We start from the raw sequence: 21,914 nt of genomic DNA on the forward strand, positions 1-21,914 counted from the left end.
TTTTGGTGAATGTATTCAGTTGTGAAATGTTTGGATATCACGGATCTATATAGGCTACGTCTCGTGAAATTTGACTTGATTGAGTTCACATTATTTCTCGTGCAAGATTTTCTTATCTATTGATTAAAAGGTTTTTTCAAGAATATTTGAAATGTGCTTTACTATATAATGAATCCCTCCCCAAGATTAAGGTAACTTTATTTGAAATAAAGCACACACATGTATAGCCTACTATATGTAGGAATACTGAACAAAATGTACTTTCATTCACCACCATGGATATTTTCTTTGGTGAAAGGAGTACACGATATTATCCCTTTCCGACACTGTGGACAGTGGGCTTTTAAAGAATTTTGTGTCAGACTTCTGTACCTTTGGGGAGGGAAACAAGAGGACTTTTACCAAACAGACACAGTGCCACCTAGCGGCTGGCGTCAGAGAGAGTGGAGGATAAACGCCCAGAAAATACTTGTAGATGGCAGTCTGAACTGGCAAACAAAGACCAATGTTAAACCTAAACACCAGTCTGAGGCAAGAAAACATTACACTTTGATTTGTATGAATTTTTATTGTCATATAAGATGTTATATACATATATAACATATATCTATGTATGTATATATATAGGGTTCCCTTAAAATATATGTATGTAAATATATAGGGTTCCCTTAAATTCTGTATTATATATATATACAATCAGTCCTTTTGTGAAATTTTAAACAGTCACGTATTTGTGCATTGTTTGATTTAAAAATCTAATAATTTTTGTTCTATTTTGTCAAATGTTCATCTAGCCCAACAGAATTTAAGGGAATCCTAAGAATTCAATGAAAGGCGAGCAGTATCACCGACTGGGGCAACAGGGAATGAATATACTGCATGTGTATTATTTTCATTACAGTAATAAAAAAAACTATTGGATTTGCAAAAAATAATCAGATAATCACTTATTCTTACTCTCTTTAGAAAGTTTCAGCTACAAAAGCAGACTATGTGCTTAGCCCTGCAGCCAGAGGAGAGGTCTGTATGTCAGGGCTGAAGCTGGAGACAGGTCAGGACAAGGAAGTGAAAGACGCTGGGAAGGAGTGTGTGATTGTGTGTGTGTGTGTATTTGGAATTTTGGGGGTGTATGCACTACTTGCAGCTGGAAGGACAGCAGCTTAGAGTGGAGTGAGGAGGCTGGGATAGCAGTGTTTCTGTTTATAAGGAGACATGGGGTAAAGTACCTGTCTTCTAGAGACGGAAGGAGAAGCATGTTATATTCTGAAGGCTGTTGTGCTTGTGTGGTGTGAAGTATTGCAAAAATGCTCTCACCACAATCATCCTCCATGATACCAGGTTGCTGGAGAATCGCCTCCCTATCTGAGAACCAGCTGGATGTAGCATCATTAGCGTTTCACCCAGACAAACATAAAAATGTGCACATATCAAACTGTTTTAGCCATAGCTGCCATCACTGCTCTGTGAAGCCCCTTAGAAATATCAGGATTCATGTTCATTTCTCAACTGATAAAGGCCTGGTGTATAACAAAATCCCATTATCAATGCAAGAAACAAGTGTGTATTCTGCAGCAGAGCAGAAAAATCAAGATAGTGAGTACTGCATTGTTCTATCTGACTGTAATACTAATACCCTTGCGATACTTTTCCTCTTAGCTCTGTCTACAGTCTTCTCAAATGGAGACAGACAAGTTAAGTATGACAAACCGATGGCATGGTCTCTTTCCCCAAGAGTCCCCAGTGATGATAAATGCAGCTCAGAGCTGCTGCTGAGGCGACATCATGACAATGGACAGTCTACAGGCTTTCAAGCACTGTCACAATACCACTCATCTCTGCAGTGATTTAGTACTCAATTTGTCTCAATATTTTACTCAATAGGACAAGATAGCAGAAGTGGGTGTCCTTCTCTACCCTTAATTCATGGTGTTAAGCTTTTCCTCAGATAGACATATATTACTGTGGGAGTTGCCCAAAGAGACAGTTCTTTCCCTTGTTGCGGGGGACGGCGTCCTGTGCAGTTTGGGCACTGTGGAGCAGAGCCTCTGTGTGTCCTCTATGGGCCTGTCACTCAGCTGAGCCATCACAGCTCCCTGGGTCAGGGTGGGTTAAGCAGCATCTGTCATCCAGCGAAGCACTATTGTATTAAGGGGAGGGATGCGACAGAGAAAGCCCCCCCACCCTCCTCCTCGTCTGCTGGCTCCACACCTCTTCCACCCTCTCAGAACAACAGGAAAGACTCAGGAGAATCTCTGGGGCTAAACTTGACCCGAGCACCGGAGGATGAGGAAGCACAGTCGTGACATCATGGCCAACCGGTGGAGGCCAAAAATAACTTTCCTCTCCAAGAAAACATGCAACCTCTGAGTAAATCTGGCCCCAGGGGAAGGTCACGCACACAAACATGGCAGTGCTGGACCAAACCTTGAGTTAAATCTCCACTGTGCCACTTCTTCCAAAAACAGAAGCTCTCACTCCAGTGTCTCATCTTGTGGCAGGAAATGCGGCCATGTGGTGCAACAAACATGCACAGCTTTTTCTTCCCTACGCGATTAGATTTGACACATTTAAGAATATTTTAACTTCTGCTTCTGTGTTGAAGCTACGAAGCCGGTCATTCTGGCTACCAGAAAGTGTTTTTTAGCACCGCACATCGAGTCTTTCTTCGGCAACGTGCCTGGATGTCCTGCTGTGTCAAGTCTTGAGCTTCCCCTTCAAGATTCATTCCTTCTCTTCATCTGTTGCCTCATCTATTTAAACTACAGGGGCTCACTCATGACATGTCCCTTCATCTTCTCTGCAAGGGAGACACATGGATGGATGGATACATGCCTAACTGTAGACTACTGTGAGCTGCCACTTAACAGGAGGTGTGTGGGCGAGTCTGCCCATCTCCCCTTTTAGAAACATTATTTGCTTGTTCTGGGGCAGATATGACTGGTTTCCTTGCAGCAGGCACATGTGACCATTCCTCCGCAAACAATAAAAAAGGCGGATATCTCAGCCAGCAGACTGGCGGCTCTTCCTGCTCTTTAGCACTGATTCCGCTGTTACTGTGCAACTCTTCTGACCTGCAGGTCACTGAAAGTCTAGCCTGTGTTGGAACCACCAATAACTTTGCTGAAGGAATCCTGATGTGCATTTTACAGTATTTCAGTCAATCGTCAGCCATCCAAGGCACTCCAAATGAGCTCAACCCACATACATATCTAGTATTGTATATTATTCAAAAGATAGTGACTTATACGGAGTCAGTGGTCATTGGCTGGATATGTCGTGGAGACTGCATCCCAAGCTAATATGTACATCTATGGCCTTGCTGTTGCCATCAGTTGGAAGAGGTGAGAAACGGGACATTGACAGATCTCTTTGGCCAGTACAAAAGCGTGTTCATTGTTTTGAAGCAAACACAAAAGCAAAGAGGAAGGACTGCATATCCCCTTTAGCCTTCAATGACCAACATTCACCTGTACACAATCTGACAACTGAAACAATAGGATTTTGTTTTCCAGGCGAAATTTATTTGATATTTAGATACAATATGTAGACTTAATGGCACACAAAAAGATCTACAGAAAGAAAAGGCACAAAATATCATACATTCACTACCATGTCCCCTGAATTTCAAAAGCTGATCAGAAACATTTAAAAGCAAGCCATTGAGAAATTAAACAGTTGTAGATTTCATAAATTAGGCTAAGACTGTACAGTTGCTTTGTGATACTTCCTCTCTCCCATATCATTGTCTCGACACATGGCAAACCATTGATTAAGGTAGTTATCTTTAGCCATTAACACAGAAGATAGACACAGAAAACATTGATTATACTGAAAACCATTTGTTTCACACCTATCACTCCTTGAGACATACACGCACACACGCACACACACACACACACGCACACAACATCCCAGTACAGTAACAAAGACCAACTGGCTGTCTTCATATGTACAGAGATAAAATGGCACAAGCTATAAGACAACCACTTCCCATCATGTTGAAACTGTAATACCATATTTCCCACCGAAAGCGTACAGTATGATGAAAAGAAATCAATTGTTAGAGGCAACCAATGAGCAACAATATCAAAAAGGATCTTCGTGTTGTTTTCTTCACCTGAGAGTATTTTGTTGAAATGTTGCCTCGGACAATTGCTTTCAAATGTTCCTATTTTCCCAGCCTGCAAGTGCTGAATACATGTAAACACATCAGAAATCCATTCACACTCTTTGGACATGCAAATAACCCATTACAGAGGAAGTCATCGACCCCCAAACCCCCCATTAGATTAACAGAAAATTTAAAAAAAAAAAAAACTTTAGAATATTTCATTACATGTGTCTTGAAAGGAAAATATGGGAAAGATGGTTGAGGTTAAACAGTTCTCTAACAACAAACTCCCAATTCCTGATGAACAATTTAACAGACATTGACACACCAAAAAAAAAAAAAAACCCTCAAAGAACACAAGTAAGCATCAAATGAGGAAACCACTTGTACAGTATATGTATGTAACACTAGTGATAATCAACACTGTTGGCCAGTGCCTCATGATTCTGAAGCCTAAAGGGGGGGTGGGGGGGGGAGTACACAATGGAGTTTGAAAGTCAAGAGTCATTAATATGGCATATCCATCACATGGCTGGATGGCTGGTCTGAGGCAGAGATGTAAAATCTGCAGCAACAAAAAAGATGCACAGACTCTTCTGACTTATTTTTGCTTGAAGGAACCGCACCTGCTGAGGCGCAGTGACACATACTGTATCAGGAAACATAAAAGGGAATCACATGGAATTCTACACTTTCAAGAAGATAAAGAGTTATCACAGACAACTTCGCTCATAAAGCTCTGCCATGATTTACTCCCCAACACGTAGCAGCTACAGTAATAGCTAGTACTAACCTTTAGGCGTCGGGAAAAATTGTCGGTCAGAAATGAGGGAGGTAGCTAGAGCAAATAGCTGGCAGCAGAGGTACAACAGGTATAATAGGTCCAATAGGTGCGAAGATCCAGAGATTAAGGCAAGCAGTGTATGGTGCTGGTGTCGACTGGGCAACTGGTAAGGCTGTTATGAATCTGTAAACACGCCTAGGATGAAGCAGACGCGAGAGGCCTTTTGGAAACCCGCTCTACCTCGGAGAGCCAGATGAGTAAGACAGGCCTCTGGGGTGGGCTGGGTGAGGCGGGGTGAGCGGTGCAGGGAGAGCGGTTTAGCTTGTGACAGAGGCTGGAGGGGTATAGCACCATCTGTGGCTGTTTTTCAGTGCAGTTTTTCTCTGGGGACATCTGTTATGGAGGTGAATGTTGTGTTCTATGTTATGTGTAAATGTCTTCAGAATAGGGAGTGTGTGTGTGTGTGTGTGTGTGGGGGAAAAGAAAATAGAGAGAAAAAAAAAAAAAAAAATCAGTGAGAGCTGTAAACACTTCCAAAGTAACATCCTTTGGCTGAGCGAGCTTGCATGGATCTGCCCAGCTTGAGCTTTTAAGAGATCAGTCACCGCAAAGGCATCCACACCTGTGAGAGTGTGTGTGTGTGTATGTGAGAATGAATTCACATGTTTATCCTTATGTGCCCGATGTATATGTGTCATATGCATGTGTGTGGGGGGGGGGTTTCTGTTAAATCTGTATGGGAGTGAGTGAATACCTGTACAGGCATGATTGTCAGTGTTAATAAGATGCAGTGCTTTGGGTGAGGTGAGGTGATGGGGGGAAGGATTACAATGGGCCGAGGCGCCAAGGGTGTTAGTAATCTCTTAATGGAGGCTGTGGCAGGAAGGAACATGAGTATGACAGAGACTCATGCCAGGGAATGCAAACCACTGAGCCACAGTATGTACAGTTAAAACCGTGGAGACAAAGAGAGGTCAGACAGAGCATCATCTTGAGAGGAATGTTTTGGAGATAAAAAAGGGGAGAAAAAAAAAATATCAAAAATCGCCAAAATAACAGAGGAGATATTTGGTCCAACACCTGCCGTCGTGGATTCAGGCCAATTAATTTGTTGCTGTAAAAAAAAAAAAAAAAATTATCTGTAATCGCAAGTAGCTCCTCTTCATATCTATCCAGATGCCTAGGTCTTGTCAATAACATGATGCTGATAGCTGGCCTTTCTCTGCCCAGGAGATCAAAATAACCAGAGTCTTATCAGCTAGGATCGTGTTGGTTTCTAGAAATCAATTCCTCAGTGGATAGAATGTCTATGATTGGGTGCAAGTCAGGGATCTGCTCTATTGATTGCAGGTAGCAGAGCCCCCCCACCCCCTCCATCCCTCCCTCCCTCCTCCCTCCTCCACAGCCTGAATCAGTTAAGGTAAAAAGTGGCACCAAAGAAGCCCTCTTAGCGGTCTCAATCACTGCTGTCACCGTGGTCGTTTAAAAATCCTTGTTTTTCGTTTCATTCGTCTGCAGCGCTGGTTCCTCGTACTTCACCCCGTTTGCGGAGCTGTGGGGAAACGGATGGAAATGAGACACAAACATTAAACTTATGTAAGCTGAACAGGTGAGGGCAGGTTTAGTGGATGTTTGCATTCACTAGAATGGTTGCTGGTTACTAGCACACAGGTTTAAACTCACATTTATTCATCAGATATGACAGTGGGTTTTACTTCTTGTATCTCAAACCATTAAAAATAACACATTTTCTTTTGCAAGCTTTTTGTTTTTCCTAAAAAAAATTTTTAAAAAAAATCAGCTCAAACAATCCTTATCAAGCACCTTGTTTGTCTTCTAGGTAGATAAAAGCATCACTTTCAGATTCTCCCACCCTGAGGCTGATGGCTTTGGAAAGTCAATTAGTGTGAGAATCTGATAGCCAAACACCTTAATGGAACAGTTCAAACTAACAGTGGCTCTAAACAGAGGAACAGACAGATCTGATGAAATGGCGTGAGGATTCACCCTCCCACTTCTCCATCCCCACCCCCCACCCCCACCCACCCACCCATCCTCCCTCCCTTTTTTCTCAATCACAGCACAGACTCTTTCTCAACTGCAGAATTCCATTTGTATGTTAATGAGGAAAAAAAAGGAGCCATCTTGAAGTCACTGCCTCTCTTGCCCTCTTTCGCGCCTCCCCGTTCTAGTCCGACACAACTCTACCGCTATACACGAAAAAGACAGACATGACTGTTAGTGTGTTGCGTCCACGGCGGAGTTGCTCATTCACCCAGTGCAGTCTTGTCAAGAACCTGGATCACAGCGTTTCTGTGTAGACTTGGGCCAGCATCACACTGCGTCTTCTTGTACAGTTAACTGTGACCCTGCTAACCCTTGAGCCTAGAGGTTCAGGCCTCGTTGGCCTCCTCACCGCAGCCTTCTTTGATGGCACCCGCCTGTTTACTTACTCCGAGGGAAAATGGGAAACACATGCTTGAATTGGGCGAGATGTGAGAAGGAGGAGGGTGGTGGTGGGGGGGGGAGGAGGGAGGCAAAGCACAAAATGCTGTATGTTGGTTGTAAGCCAGGAATGTTTGAGCCTGGCCCACTTTGGCCAGTCCAGCCCGGATTCCTCCCTTTTTCTCCTTGTACGGCCAAAAGCTCCCAGACTATTATATTATAGAGATATTTAGAGTATTTCCAAGAGCAAACTGGTGGTAAGGTTTTTACGGAGAATGTGATTCACAGAAATTAAAGCCTGTGATTTACTTTCTCTGCCTTATATTCCTCTACGGGGAAGCTGTGGATTGCAGGTACTGAGCTTGAGCAAGCCTTGTCTGTATGTTTTTAACTGCTGGCCACCTCTTAAAAAATAGCATGTGTGATTCTGAGAAAAGTTTGCACAGATGTCTGGGTATATCCAGAGGACAAGGCACTTGCATACAGAAGTGTGTACACATACACTCTCTACACACACACACACTCATGCGAACCAGAGTAAGAAACTTTTAATGGGTCAGCAAAAAACAGTTAACAACCTGGCACATGCGTCATATTTCTCTGCAATCTGTTGTTATTAAATCATTCAGTGAGTGAGTTATGAAGTTAAACTTGAAACATACACACACGTGCACAGACACACTGAGCTAAAAGCCCCTTTTCACAACACCAGATAGGAGAGTGTGACAGCAGCGTTAGTGAGCAGCAACACAGAAACCCCACAGGGAGCGGAGAAAGTATCTGAGACTGGCCTCTACCAGTGAGAACTTACACAGCCACACTCAGACCTACACCTGGCCTGGCTACTCCTCTGCAGCCTTTGTGCCACGCACAGAGCCCTTCTTACGCATCTAGACAAAAGTAAAAGGTACAGTAAATCACAGAAAAGGCGATTAGGAAGTCTGTGGGGGCAGCTAGGATTAGGGTTACCATGGACAAGTTTTATGACATGTTAGTTTTTTGGAAAGCCTCCATGTCCATTTTATTATTCTGAATCCTCTTATTTATTCATTAACACACATTTATCTTCTTTCTTTGTGTTATCAACAACATGTCTTCATTTTGGTTGCGACAATAGTGACCAAAATGGTTTAACTGTGTTTAACCGTTACATATCTACTCACCTCATCCAGCTCCCTCTGTGTCTCTGCCTCCATCCGTCGGATGTCATCCATAGTCAGCTCCACCCACTTATCAATCCAACAGAAAAGCTGACGGTGAAAGTTAGTGAAGATCCTCTTTTCTTGCTGAAAGATAGTGGTGGGCTTGGTTAGGGCTGGGTGATATGGTTGAGTTCAATATTAATAAGAATGTGTTTGAAACGACATGGCAAAGTGACATTATAATCATGAGGAAGTTTAATGCAATGAACTGTGTTCCGCTGGGAATTGACAAAACTGTTCACCTCAAAACTGTTTCTCATTACAATTTAGTATTAAGCATTAATCAAACATCTGTGAAACAAAAAACACAATATGATCATATCGTCATGGTATAACTGCACTGAGAGTCAATAAATAATGTCAATAAGGCAGTAAAAAAGCACAGTAGTGCTTTTGTAAACTAGAAATCCTCAAAGAGCTTGTGTACAACTCATAAGCTAAGAGGAACAGCCTGTATGATGTTTAATTGTGTAAACATGTCACTCTAACCTCATGGATGAAGTTCTCCACTTTGGTCTGCAGGCCCCACCACTTGAACTTGACTGTAACCAGTTTGTAGGCACACATCTTTGGGCAGTCAGTCTTATTAGCCAACTCTCTCTGTTGGGAGAAGAACAGCAAACGAATGACTTACAACCCATCACTTTTTAGAACGCAGCATCAGAATAAATAACGCAGCAAAAACTTGACAGAAACTTTCCAATGAGAGAATAATCGGAAAAACAGCAGACGGCTGAGAGAATATTATTTTAGACTAATCTTGGCTGCATTCAAAGCTAAAAATCATTAATACATAATGCTTTGGGTATGGAGCTTACTGAAATAATTATCAATATGAAGATGTGCTGTGCACAGATAAAAGTGCCCTAATCTACAACACACTTTCTAAATCCATCCGCTGCTTGCACTCTGCCTCCCTCTGAAGACAAGAAGAAAAGGAGGAAGGGGGGGGTTGGGGCAGAGCAAAGTGGATAAACTCCAGATGAAGGGACCATTTCTCTGCCTCCGCCCTGACAGCGACACCGTTCCCGACAGGCATGCCTTTGTGGCCACGGAAGGCTGATAAAACGGTGCTCGCGAAGCGATAAGGGCGTCGCGGTGCAAAGCTGGTTACATTATTAACACCTAGGACCTGCTCGCCCCCAGAACACACATACTCTCCCCCCGAGAACACCTGTTTAATTAATCACTTCATTCTGGCTCGGCATTCCAAGAGAAAATGCCACAGACCCGCCTCAATCACCCTCATCCCACTGCCGTTTGATGCTATGATCATGGAGGAGAGCGAGAGAAGGGGAAATGAGAAACATTTCTAAATTTGCAGTGGGTTTAGAAAAGTTGTCATCGCTAGAGGAGAACTTCACATGAAACGGATTCTACATCAAAACACTTACGGTGACATTTCTTCTCTCCCTCTCTGTGCCCCACTCAAAGGAGCAGAAGTTTTCAGAAATACAAAGGGTACCGATATGCAAGCATGTGTGCATGCAGAGATAGACAAGAGTTTTATTGCTCTGAGAAGCTGGCAGAAATTGTGCCTCTGTTGTCACATAACTACTTTTTTTTCACCTTTTCAAAAACAGCCTTTTTCCATGTCCACAGCGGATGGGAAAGTGATCTAATTAAAAACACAAAATAAAAAGTTGTGCTTCTTTATTCATACTTTTTAAAGCTGTTTGGCTGCCTTTGTTCTGTGAAAATTCTTGAAGCAAAGGAAAGTTTCCCATGGTGAACTCTGAGGGCTCCACTGCAGAATAGAAATTCTCAGTGCTCTAACAGTGAGCAGGACCCGTTTGTGAGGCTGCAGGGTACGGCAGGGTTTACAGGGGGAAGCAACAAAACTCCTGACAAAGTTTCTCTGTGTGGATGAGCCATGTCTTATTGACTTTTTACTTTCCATCAAAAGTACATCAATCCTCATACAGAATCACTTCTTGTCAAGTTTAGAATCAATGTCCAAACAGAGTCTCTTTCCCATTTCTGTCTCTCTGCTGTCACACACAGACTCCTGGCAGACAATGAGGAGGTCGGCAAAGCTCAGAGAGTAAAACCTTTATCTGATCCAGTGACTTGAAATTTCTATTAGATCCAATTAGAGCTGAGAAAGAGGTGATTTATCTTCATCAAATTGCAGCCTTAGGCTGCATTCACACCAAATCTGGCAATCCGGCACTATGATGCGGGGGGCTACAATGGTGGGGGGGGCTACAATGGTGGGGGGGTGTTGTTTGAGGTATCAGTGAGACAATGAAATACGTTTCAGCAAGATGAGCTGGAGTCACAGATTAATGCATTGAAGGACTTATCAGAAGCCTAAACACTGGCAACCGGTGGCAACTGTTTTTTCTTTCATCGCAATGATCACGAGGTAAACAGCCGAATACACTGTTCACGTTATAAAATAATCCACCAGGAACGCACGCTTGCATGTATGTGATCGCCCAATGCAGCGTGACATCGGTTTGGGTTTCAGCAAAAGTTGAGTCCGGCTCAATTTCTTGCCGGATGGCTGCTGTGGTTGTTTGCTGAGCCCTGTGCAGTCCGCACTCCTGCCACCTGAACACTCTGCCCCCATCCAAAGGAATGGGAAGCAGCCCCACTCCAGCCTTCCTCCTGCTCTGTGCTCTTCTGATAATTACAGGCAACAGTGTTTGTGTGTGAAAAAAACTCTTTAATGTCAACAATTCTTTACAAATTGAAATAAAATAAAAGTCTAAAAACCTAAATAACTGATTGTGTAAGCATGTTAGTATCTAGTTGTGGTATTGTTATCTTGTGTCTGAGAGTCTATGAGGATACGTCCATATCAGTTTTTGCACATCTGGACACCACAATTTCCCCCTCAATTCTGTTTTGAAAAACTGCACAAGCTCTGTCAGGTTGCATAGGGACCATGAATGAAATGCATTTTTCAAGTCAAGCCACAAATTCTTGATTAGATTGAGGTCTGGTCTCTGAGTCTAACTCTATGACATTAACACTGTTGTTTTAGGCATTTCCTGAGTACCTTTATGCTTGGGGTCAGTGTCTTCCTGGAAAAGAAATCTTCTCCCAAGTAGCAGTTTGCTTGCAGATTGCATTAAGTTTTCCTTATAGGATTTTCCTGTATGTTGCTTCATTCACTCTACCCGCTGTCTTTACAAGCCTTCCCAGGCCTGCTGCAGAGGAGCATCCCCGCAGCATGATGCTGTCACCACTAAACACCACACACAAGCTCAATCTTTGGTCTCAGACCACTGAACTTTCTTCCACTTTGTTTGAGTCTCACAAATACCTTCCAGCAACACAAGCCAAATGTTATGTGCGTTGTTTTCAACACTGGCTTTTTGTTAGTTGTGGGTTACTCAACAATAGCTGTACACAGTGTCTCCCATCCCATCACATCGCATCCCAGCCATTGAACCCTGTAGCGCCTTCAGAGTTGGCATAGGCCCGTCTGTGGGGAGGACAGCCTGCTCTCGACAGATTTACAGATGTTCCGTATCTTTCCATTTTTTTTTTATGCCTTGGAAATTTTCTGTTAAACTGTAAAATTAATCCAGCCATGTTGAATTTCCAGGGTAAAAACACTGCAGCAGTGTTTTTTTTTTTTTTAACAATGAAGAACTGCATAGAATTATACAAGGTCTTGTGCAATTCAATGTTGTAGGAATGAAATATGTGAAGCTACAGCTGCAGGAACGGGTCTTGTGTACATAAATGACAATGAACAGATATGAAGGCAGCAGATCAGTACCTTCCAGGTGGGCCCCAGGGGTCCTCTGCCGGTCTTCACTGACTTGAAATTGGCGGGGTCTTCATCTGGCTTGTAGTCCTACGATGAGAATTATTTATATAATTAATACACACATGATATTTAGCTGACAAACTGTTTAACAAGCTGTGAAAAACATCAGAATACTAACTTAAATATTGATATATAAATAATGGTACACTATAATTTCAGCAAGAAATAGATGTTTGAAGTTTTCTTAACACAGTTTTAAGAAATCTGCAAGTTCTGTTTGTTGTTTTTAAAAAGACAGTATGTTAAGATTATTCAAATTCAATGGAAAGTTTCATTTAATTGTGGCATTCAGTAGTTTCCAGAATTGTTGGTGTGTTTGTCGTACACTGTACACTACACTCATTCCCCAAAGTCTGACATCTTCGGAGATAATGTCAGGCAGCAAGACCAGAGCACAACTAAGCCATAAGTGGCTAAGAGATAAAGCAGCGTCTATGGGCCATTAATGCCACTAGCAGCATCTGTTTAATTAGGGTGACACTGGTGCCAGTTAATAGAAGTGAATGCATGTGCGTCTACCTGCATGAGAGCTGATGAGTGTTTGGGCTCCTGCACAAAGTACTTGTATATGTGAGGCCAAGTACAGCTGCACTTACTGCAATAGCGCTCTTAACTTATACCCTATATATACACAGAACATAGTCATTTCCTGCCAAACCCATTTAAGTGAACTAACCGCTTCTTGCCCGTTGCACAGCAGGATCCTGATCCCATGGCAAACAGATTCTTAAAGCATATAGAAAGATACTGAATGATACTGAGCACATATGCCAAGCACATGACAATGTTGACTTCATAAAAACAGGCAACAGAAATAGTAATACAAATAAATGAAATGGCTTTCAAATTATCAACAGCTCAAGGGCCCAGCAATTTTAAATAAATCATGATGCGCCTGCAGCTAAAAGCTACTTTTCAGGGCTATCGGCCAACAGGAGGGTGCCAAACGTGTGGAAACTGATAGAAACCCACCCCTACTCACACACACACACACACACACACACACACACAATAATTTGGCTGTTTTAATGCTGAGAGCTCCATCACTATAACAATACACTGTTCTGCACTAATGAGGTCTGTGAATCGATGTGCCGCGCTAGACGAAAAAAGGAGCTACTCCTCAAGTAAAAGAGTGTGTGTTAGAGTGCGAGTGTGTTTGTGCCGTGTGTGTATTTGTCTAGTTCCGGCATACGAAGCACTGTGAGCCTTAATTACACTAACAAACTCATCGGTGCTGGCGGTACGCCCCAGGCCCTGCAGCCATGCCTGAGGCTGAGGGCTGATAGGGCCCTCAGACACAACACACTCCTCCAGCAAGGCAAACACGTCCGCCTCGTTAACTACCCACCCCAAACAAACACGTACATACACACACGGAGAAACCAACACTTCTCAGCCAAATAGCCACACATACGCGCTCACAGAGCCACAGATAAATGAGGCAATGTGATGTCAAATAACAGCAATAACTTGTAACATCTTCAAATAAGATTTCAGAGATTCAATGTGGAGCATTAAAAACTCATATTTATACTTTGAAATGTTATTGAGGGAACCTTCAGATGCTCCTGTCAAATTCAGCATGTCGTTTTTAAAACACAAAGATTTCAAAGATAAAAAAAAAAAAAAAAGTGATGTTCAGTGAAAGTAAGAAGCATGAGGAGCTTTAGTTAAACGGAGACCAAATGTTACACAATTCACATATAAATCAATACGTACTGGGATGAGTATTCAATCTACTCTAACCGTCCAATGCGATTTTCTGAAAGAAAAAAGCCATTTCTTTCCTTCTTTTAACCCAAACAGGTATGTGTTTCACTGTACTTCTAGTAATGCAGACAAACTGATATAAATTCAAAATCTCTTAACAAGCCAGTGTTGGATCCACTAGTTCCAGTAGACACACAACAGTAGAACAAAAAGGTGCAAAGTAAGCTTGAAACAATTAGATACTTAAAAATCAATTAGTCCTTCATTATGAAATGAATCAACAGTTTAAGGATTGCTTACTTGTTTATGTAATTTGTCAAATGTGATGATTTACAGGTTTTTCCGTCTCATATCATTATAACTTCAATAAGGAAGTTAAATGTTGTTCTGAAAACAAAAAAAAATTACAACAGGAAGACATCACCTTAAGCTCTGGGGATTTGTGGTTCATTTTAATTTATGACATAAGCTACAAAAATAACGGATTAGCACAGATGGAGCCAATTGCTGACTTATGGAATACAACATTAGAAATGAGACAATACTGATGCTTATGACTTCTGTATTGTCCCGGCCCTAATAGCAACCATGACTTCTAAAATCACTTCATTTATGTTCTTAGCAACTCCAAATTTTAAAATGAATAAATTTCTGTGTAAATTACTGCTGAAAAGTAAATAAAATGAGCTAATAGCTCCTCTTCAAAAATAAATAAATAAGCACTGTTTACAACGTTCCTTATGTGAAGTGTATTGGGTTTGGCAGTTAGCTTGGTAATGATCAGGCCTGTCCACATGAAGGCGCCAAACTGCTTTTAGCTTCCACTGAAAGTATGCCAAGAGGGTTTCTACTTACAGCATTGGACACTTGACTTCTGTCTGCAATGTCAATGGGTACAACACTGACATCCTGCCATGTGGAACTGTCTAGTTTGTGCACCTGAGAAAGAGAGAGAGAGAAAAAAACCCAAACATTTGTAGGAAGAGTATACAAACTCAAATCCAATGTTCAAACAGGATATTTGCTTGTTATATTGTAGAGTTACTCACGTTTTCTTGTGTTCCAAGGTCTGGTTTATGCCACGTCTCAATCTTAATGAAGAAATTGTCTTTCATATACTCATTCTGGAAGGAAGAGTCAGAACTTAGACGAAGGAATACTTTCATATATATATACTTTATATATATACTTTCACAAATATTACAAGAAAGAAAGCCATTTAAGGCTACCTACCGTCACAACTGATTGAGGTCAGGCATGAGGAGAGAGGGGAAAGAAAACAAAACGCAACATTACCGATACATATTAAATAAAACACTGTAAATTCACACCAACAGAAAATTCACAGCCATGACGCAAGAAACAAAAGTATATTTAACCAAGGAGAGGGTGAAGGGTTTCAGGGTAAAGGAAAGGTAAAGTCATGTGGGGAGGGGACTCACTGGTTCTGCAGTAAGGGTAGGCGTTCCAGGCTTTTTCATGAAATACCAGGGAGCCTTCAGGGGCTAACAGCTTGACAAACCCTGGGACTTTACTGTAGGGTGGGGGGGGGGAAAGGATGGGAATGGGTAGAAGTATTTGGATAAGTAAAGACTTCTCAGTGGTTCTACAGGAAAAGATTGTGCAGGAGGGAAAACATACAACTTGGAAGGCTTCACATCACAGATAAGACAACACTGCCACTGGCTGGTAGCACATTGCAATTACACTGTAAGATACAAATGACGGAAGCCAATAAAAAAAGGGAAATAAAAGGCACATACCTCTTAAGGTGGTAGATTTTGTGTGTATACTGTCCTTTCTCTCCGTCCTTTTCATAGGGCTCATTCTTGAGTACCTCAATGCCCTCACCACCTCCTGTCTCATTTTTACTTGCTTCAGCCACTGAGAACAACTGTCCCACTTGATACTGTAACACAAAAATACAGTGGTATTTCATCGTTTGCAGTATAACTAGACAATAAACTTGCTGATGCCCCCTCTTCAGTGAAGTATAGACTATGTCCTAATTTTTAATGTCACAAAATAGTAATAATATAATGCAGAACAGCCATAATATTGACGGATCATTTGCATTTTAAGTTTATCTCACATCCTGCAGGCTGAATTTCCAAATGTCTCATGTTATGATGGTTGAATAACAGACAGTGCAACAGAAGGATGGATGTTTGATTACATTGCACACAGTATGCACACCGCAGCTCCTATTAGAGTCTGTCCCCTCAAGAGAACACTTACTTTTCAATTATTTGGAATGAGCTTTAAAATGCTGCTGTAATTGCCAAGAGATTTTACAGCCGTATAAGGAAGGAGGGTGAGAGTCTGGGATTCATGACATTAACTTCTATAAACACAGGGAACATTTGCCTGCTCTTGTAAAACAATCACAAGAATTACAAATGATGCCTTTTTGGTTAAGAATGTGTTGCCTTAACTTGTAAACAGCAGCCAAACACTGGAAATGATATGATAGAAGTGCGCTCTTTTTTCATTGTCTTTACTCTTTTGAGAGGATAAAAACAATCATTTTAAAGAACAGAGCATTACAGAGACTTGATGTAATTCCTATAAACCACAACTCTTGTGACACATTTTCAGGCCAAATAAGGGATTCAAGTTCTACTGAATGTCAGATTAACAGAGAAAGAAAAATGAATTGGGGTGCAAATGTAAAATGTTTGCCAGTACTACAGTGGAACTGAAACAAACATAGAATATTGGCTGTCTGTCAGTGAATAAATGACACAACTTCAAGGCCCGGCCCAAGTTCCCGTGTCCAGCTGAAGTTGAGGGGGTGTTAGGCCCGAGGTTAGCGACAACTTCGGCCCAGGCTCACGTAAGGTGGACTGACCTTTAAGGTGAACCAGCTTCTTATTTTAGTAACAAGCTCCTCCTCTGAGTTTTGATAAGTTTCTTTTTTTAGACATGTTTTAAGGCGGAGATAGAAAATAAATGTAAGCGAGAAAAAAAGTGAATATTTCACATCCTCTGCCATGGATGACTCCTGTCAGTACACAAGCTTTGTCTTTTTCAATAGACGAAGGGCATAAGTGAAGATACAAAAAAAAAAAAAAAAAAAAAAAAAAAAAGGTAAAAATCACTACCAATGCCCAGATATTTCCAAGACTGCACGTTATAACAATATCATCAGAAGGTTGATTAAAACTGCTTACTCACCTCCTCAACACTACAGGGTAAAACCACACGGCTGCAAGAGAGAGAAAGAGAGAGATGAGGTTACATTCACAACACTTGTTTCTAAAAGACAATCTTCATATTAAAGATTGGTGTTATGGCCTTTTTTGACTCATTTTATAAATACTCAGTGCATTTTAAACAAAGCTGTGACATTATATTCACCAAAAGTTGTTAGATTTCTTTAAATCCATCTTTCCTTACAGCCCAGATTCCGCTCTGTCCTGTTTCGGAAGTTATTTACATAAAATCAGCATTATTAATTACCACCTACTCCGATTGGCTGGAGGTGTGGCTCCCACCTTCACCCACAGCCAATCGGCCAATCGACACCACGAGCTCTCGAGCCACGAATTTCAAAATTTCAAACAATTTAAAAAGACAGGGCCCCCATCATCACCCTAATACATCCCATAACTCATATTTCTTGTTTTCCACAATACCAGCCCTTTAAACAATTCTACTTCAATATAGAGAGAACAATATACAATATAATCACCCCAGATAGAGACAGAGCGCAATTATGAGCCCACCCACCCCGGAGGGGAAAACAATTCATTGCTCTCTATTGACTTTCACTTCTGTTTGCTAACAAACAACAGCAAAAGCCTAAAAGCTGCTGTGTGGTGGAATGCACGATCAACAGAACCCAGAACTAAGTTTTTATAAGCCGCCGAACCGAAAAACTGAGCCTTTAAGAAGACAAAAGTGGATACAGGGCTGTGTGCCGTGCGGTGAGAGAGACAGACCCGACCTGAACAGCTCAAAAACCTCCTAAAACTGACACATATACCTGAACACGCTGCTGCTCACAGAGAACAAACATAAAAGTAAAAGCAGAACAGCTGTTTACTGGAAAGGTACGCAGTGTTTGTAACAGACATTTAAATCACAGAATAGCTAACCTGCATTCAGCTGAAATGCTAACTGTATAAAGAGCTTGGATGGGAAATGATTGCATGTCTATGTGTGTAATTTCCCTGCCTATATTTAACAAACTGTAGTGCTCTGTCTCTATAATGTTTCACTCTATGCAATAAAAGACAAAACAGGAATCAATTTACTTCGTTTGTATCACAGTCCGTAGTAGCAGATCATTTTCAAAACGTCATAAAATATAAGAAAAACTCAGCAGATGCACACACATATCACAAATAAAAAACTGATAATTCATTGTTAGACCTTAATATTTCTTCACATCTCAAAAATTAAACTTGTTGTGTAACTTCTGGTCGCCTCTACAATGCATCAATTATTATTCTCTGCCTTGAGCGCATTTTCACACATCAGTGCATTTCAGTCATAATGACAGGGACATGCCAATTGTCTGTCACTCTCCACGGTTTGAAGCAAATATGAACCAGAACAGAAGCATCAGTGACGCCACAGTCGTGTGTGCTTCTCATCATGAGATCAGAAATAACCTCCACAACGTACAGAAACCTCCTTACTACGGAACAGGAAGCTAGTTGTGGTCACTCTTCCTGAGGAAAAACCATTACTGGCCAGTTCGACACACTGCTGACTTCAGCAGGATGAGAGGAACCCATCACTAGACCAGAGTGGAAAAAGTTAAAGCTGAGGAAAGCAGAGATTGGATTTGGTTAAGAGATGAAGAAAAAAAAAAAAAAAAAGAGGTGTGAGAGGAAGGTGTGAGAGTGTGAGAGGAGCAACAGAAAGTGTAAGCTTTCTGTGATAGTTTAAAAGACAACAAATGTGCTGCACAAACCAGTAAAATAAGATGCAGCTGTTTTGAAAGATAAAATCTTTAACATTTAGATATCTTATGTAATTAAGACAGTATTAAGTTTTTGCATAGTAAAGAATACAACAACTTTGTTCTTCACGTTCCAGCAGACTTCTACTTCAGGGTGTGGTATGCTGTGACCACACCAACTGCATCATTTACCCTGACGAACATGAAGCTGCAGTCAGTTACCACTAACCACACAGTGCAAGAGAAAAACAAAGCAGTCAGAGGAAGTTCTTTCAAAGCATTCATCTAAAGTGAGGCTGCTTTTTTTTACCTCATTGCACTTTGATGATGAGCTGTGGCAAACCATGACAATGGGAATTGGAGTTTTGTCCAGAATTAACAATACTCTATTAACTTGTGTTGAAATAAGGTTAATCTTTACAATGGCACCCAGTGACAGATGATCTTCTCTCCAGGCTGTTGTGACAGCTCCAAAGCAACGTTTTGTGATGAGTGATATTGACATTCAATGCAGTCAAGGACTAAGTGCACAGTCGAGGGTCCTCAAATTTGAAAAATGAAGTGAACAGGAGCACAATGAGTAAATGAGATGTATTAAAAATATGCATGGGATTAGTAGCAGCACTTTAGAACAGCACTGCATGGCAGCGGATACATGTAGACGTAATCTTCCTCCTCAGAATGTGAACACATGTCAGTGTGCTCAACCTGCAGTAGTGCAAGTGCTTTCTCTCTGTTTACCATACAGGCACTGTACTATGATGCAATTAAGGCAATGTAGTGCTGAAGTGTATTTCTAAACATGTTAATAGTGATGCTGTGCAATATCTAGAGAATAAGACATTGTGGTAACATGGTTTGATATAACTCTAATCATCTCTGTTGATTGCAGAAATAAAACCAGAATCTTCATCAATCCATCATCATCTCCTGATGTTCAACTGAACAACAAGATGTTAAAAGTAAATATACTATGTAGGTCTAAACCACTATCACTTGAATGCAAATAACTGGTAGCAACTAGAGCTGTAACAATGATTCAATCGGTCAGTCGGAAGAAAATTAATCTGCAATTGATTAATCCGCATTTTGTTAATCTATTGAGAGTTTAAGTCATTTTCCCAACAAAAACGACAAAATTGATTCCAGCTTCTCAAATGTGAGAATTTGCTGCTTTTCTTGGTCTTATAGTAAACTGTATAATTAGTAGGAATAAACAAGAAATTTCAAGACATCACCTTGTGCTGTAGGAAATTGTGATGGACATTTTTCACTGTTTTCTGATGCTTTATAGACAAAACCATTAATCAGGAAAATCATGGACAGATTAATCGACTAAGTGTTCAATGCACTCCTAGTTGAAACATGTATAAATCCATGGAAATTGAGCACAGAACCAAACCTTGGACTGTTTTTAAACTTTCTGATCTGCTTAAAATGGTTAGCTAGCATTTGGCTATAATACATTTTAGCCTTCAATCTTCTTTCAAATACTAAGCTGTATAGTTTAGGATTGTGTTAAACAAACAACTTCTAATCTGATTTTGTTAGAATGGTGTAACGCTGCTGTGAGGTTTAAATGAGGTCATTTCATTTGAGCAGGAGGATTTAGACAAATTAGCCGAGTCTCACATAAAATAGTGTCAAGGATAGGCTACATCAAATGGAAATGATGGCTCCAGCACCTCGTCGCCATGAAAACACAAAATATGATTATGATGGTGAGTGGCTATGACAAAGTGGGAAGAATAACTTTACGACAGACTTCCTGCCTTGATCAAAACGCACCAATTCCTTCACTGATTGAGCCAAAGAAAACAACCAAGCATCCTTACGTTTCCCAATCTAGCAGGCACGATTTAATAATAGCCTGAAGCTAATATTATCCGCCATTATGACAGTTAACTGCTGTGATTTGACTGATTTTTTCGACTGGATAATTTAGTCTTGATGTGTAAACGAGTAGGCTATATTTTGGCTCAACTTCATGACTCAGACAGCTAACGTTAACAGCTAGCTAGCGTTAGCTAAATACTGCTATCATTATAAAGCCAGCTAGTTGAATAAAACAGACTGGTTCAACACGAGACCACAACCAGCGAATTCGCCTATTAATCAAAGTCTCTTATCTTGTTTAAGATTAGCTGGCGCCACCGAAGGGTTACGTGTCAATGTTGCTAAAAAGTGAAGATAACATTAGCAGCGCTATTTCCCCATTCATGTTAACTGTTAGGTACGCTAGCATTAGCAAATCATGAGCTAACTCGTAGCTCAAGTTAGTTTAAGTTTTAAAGCTTGATATAGTAAAGTCTAAACGGTACTCTTTATGGTTTAAACACACCACACCAACCACAGACTGAAGTGTTTAAAAGGCCTGCTACGTGGACACATGAGAAGCTGTGTGATAACCACAGCTGTCACACACAGTGCTGTCAAAGCCGGTAGGCCACAGAGCAGCTCTTGAGCAATCCCACCCTTCCCTCGTGTATCTGACACACACACACCGGGACAAGATCAAAAGTTTTCATTAGTGTCCAGCCACTGAAACAGCTCCACAGCCAAACACAATCCTTTATTAAACGAGTCATTGGTTTCAAAATCTTAAAAAAGGAACGGTTTAGAGAGAAATATCGCACTTACTACTCTTTGATGAGGACCATCGTAGCTCGCTCCTCTCGACGCCACTGGCACTGACCAGCGACCGCTGATTTCTGCTGACGTCATGAGCTGGTAAGAGCTGTGCCCGGTCCCTCCCTCCTGCTCGGTGATTTGTAGAGCAAGGTATGGACGTACCTAAGTACCTAGTATTAACCAATGAAAGGCCTTTCTGGTGGCTTTTTAGCCCGCCTAATTTATATCTGGTTTGATCAAGCAACGGGAAAAAACAATTCGTTCATAATAAAGATTTTGAGCTTGCAATTCTAGTATTTGCTGCATTGCCTGAAGCCCAGTTTCTTTGT

General features: G+C 41.2%; 1 protein-coding gene across 2 annotated transcripts; it reads right to left on the reverse strand.

Moving 5' to 3' along the window:
* Positions 1–6,274: 6,274 nt before the first annotated feature.
* On the reverse strand, positions 6,275–21,695 carry LOC121904026 (phosphatidylinositol transfer protein beta isoform). Of its 2 annotated transcripts, XM_042421513.1 has the most exons (12): positions 21,595–21,695; positions 17,220–17,250; positions 15,806–15,951; positions 15,485–15,576; positions 15,276–15,283; positions 15,092–15,166; positions 14,898–14,981; positions 12,279–12,356; positions 9,032–9,142; positions 8,504–8,626; positions 8,152–8,230; positions 6,275–6,447 (listed from the first exon to the last, which is right to left on the reverse strand). In XM_042421513.1, exons 1-11 carry the CDS (start codon positions 21,612–21,614, stop codon positions 8,183–8,185), a joined length of 816 nt encoding a protein of 271 aa, XP_042277447.1. In that variant the 5' UTR covers positions 21,615–21,695; the 3' UTR covers positions 6,275–6,447; positions 8,152–8,182. The 2 variants fall into 2 exon arrangements, with proteins under 2 accessions (XP_042277447.1, XP_042277445.1); XM_042421511.1 differs by lacking the exon at positions 8,152–8,230 and having other exon boundaries at positions 21,595–21,694.
* Positions 21,696–21,914: the final 219 nt, after the last annotated feature.

The sequence above is a fragment of the Thunnus maccoyii genome, chromosome 9 (assembly GCF_910596095.1).
Source record: "Thunnus maccoyii chromosome 9, fThuMac1.1, whole genome shotgun sequence".
NCBI classification, from domain to species: Eukaryota; Metazoa; Chordata; class Actinopteri; order Scombriformes; family Scombridae; genus Thunnus; species Thunnus maccoyii.

Bases quoted from the DNA above. Each gene is read 5' to 3' on its own strand.
- LOC121904026 (XM_042421513.1), bottom strand. From the start codon at position 21,614: ATGGTCCTCATCAAAGAGTA. The intron at 17,251-21,594 runs GTAAGTGCGATA...TCTCTCTTGCAG, and splicing joins ATGGTCCTCATCAAAGAGTA to CCGTGTGGTTTTACCCTGTA. The intron at 8,231-8,503 runs GTGAGTAGATAT...ACTTTTGTCTAG, and splicing joins CACAGAGGGAGCTGGATGAG to ATGCGTAAGAAGGGCTCTGT.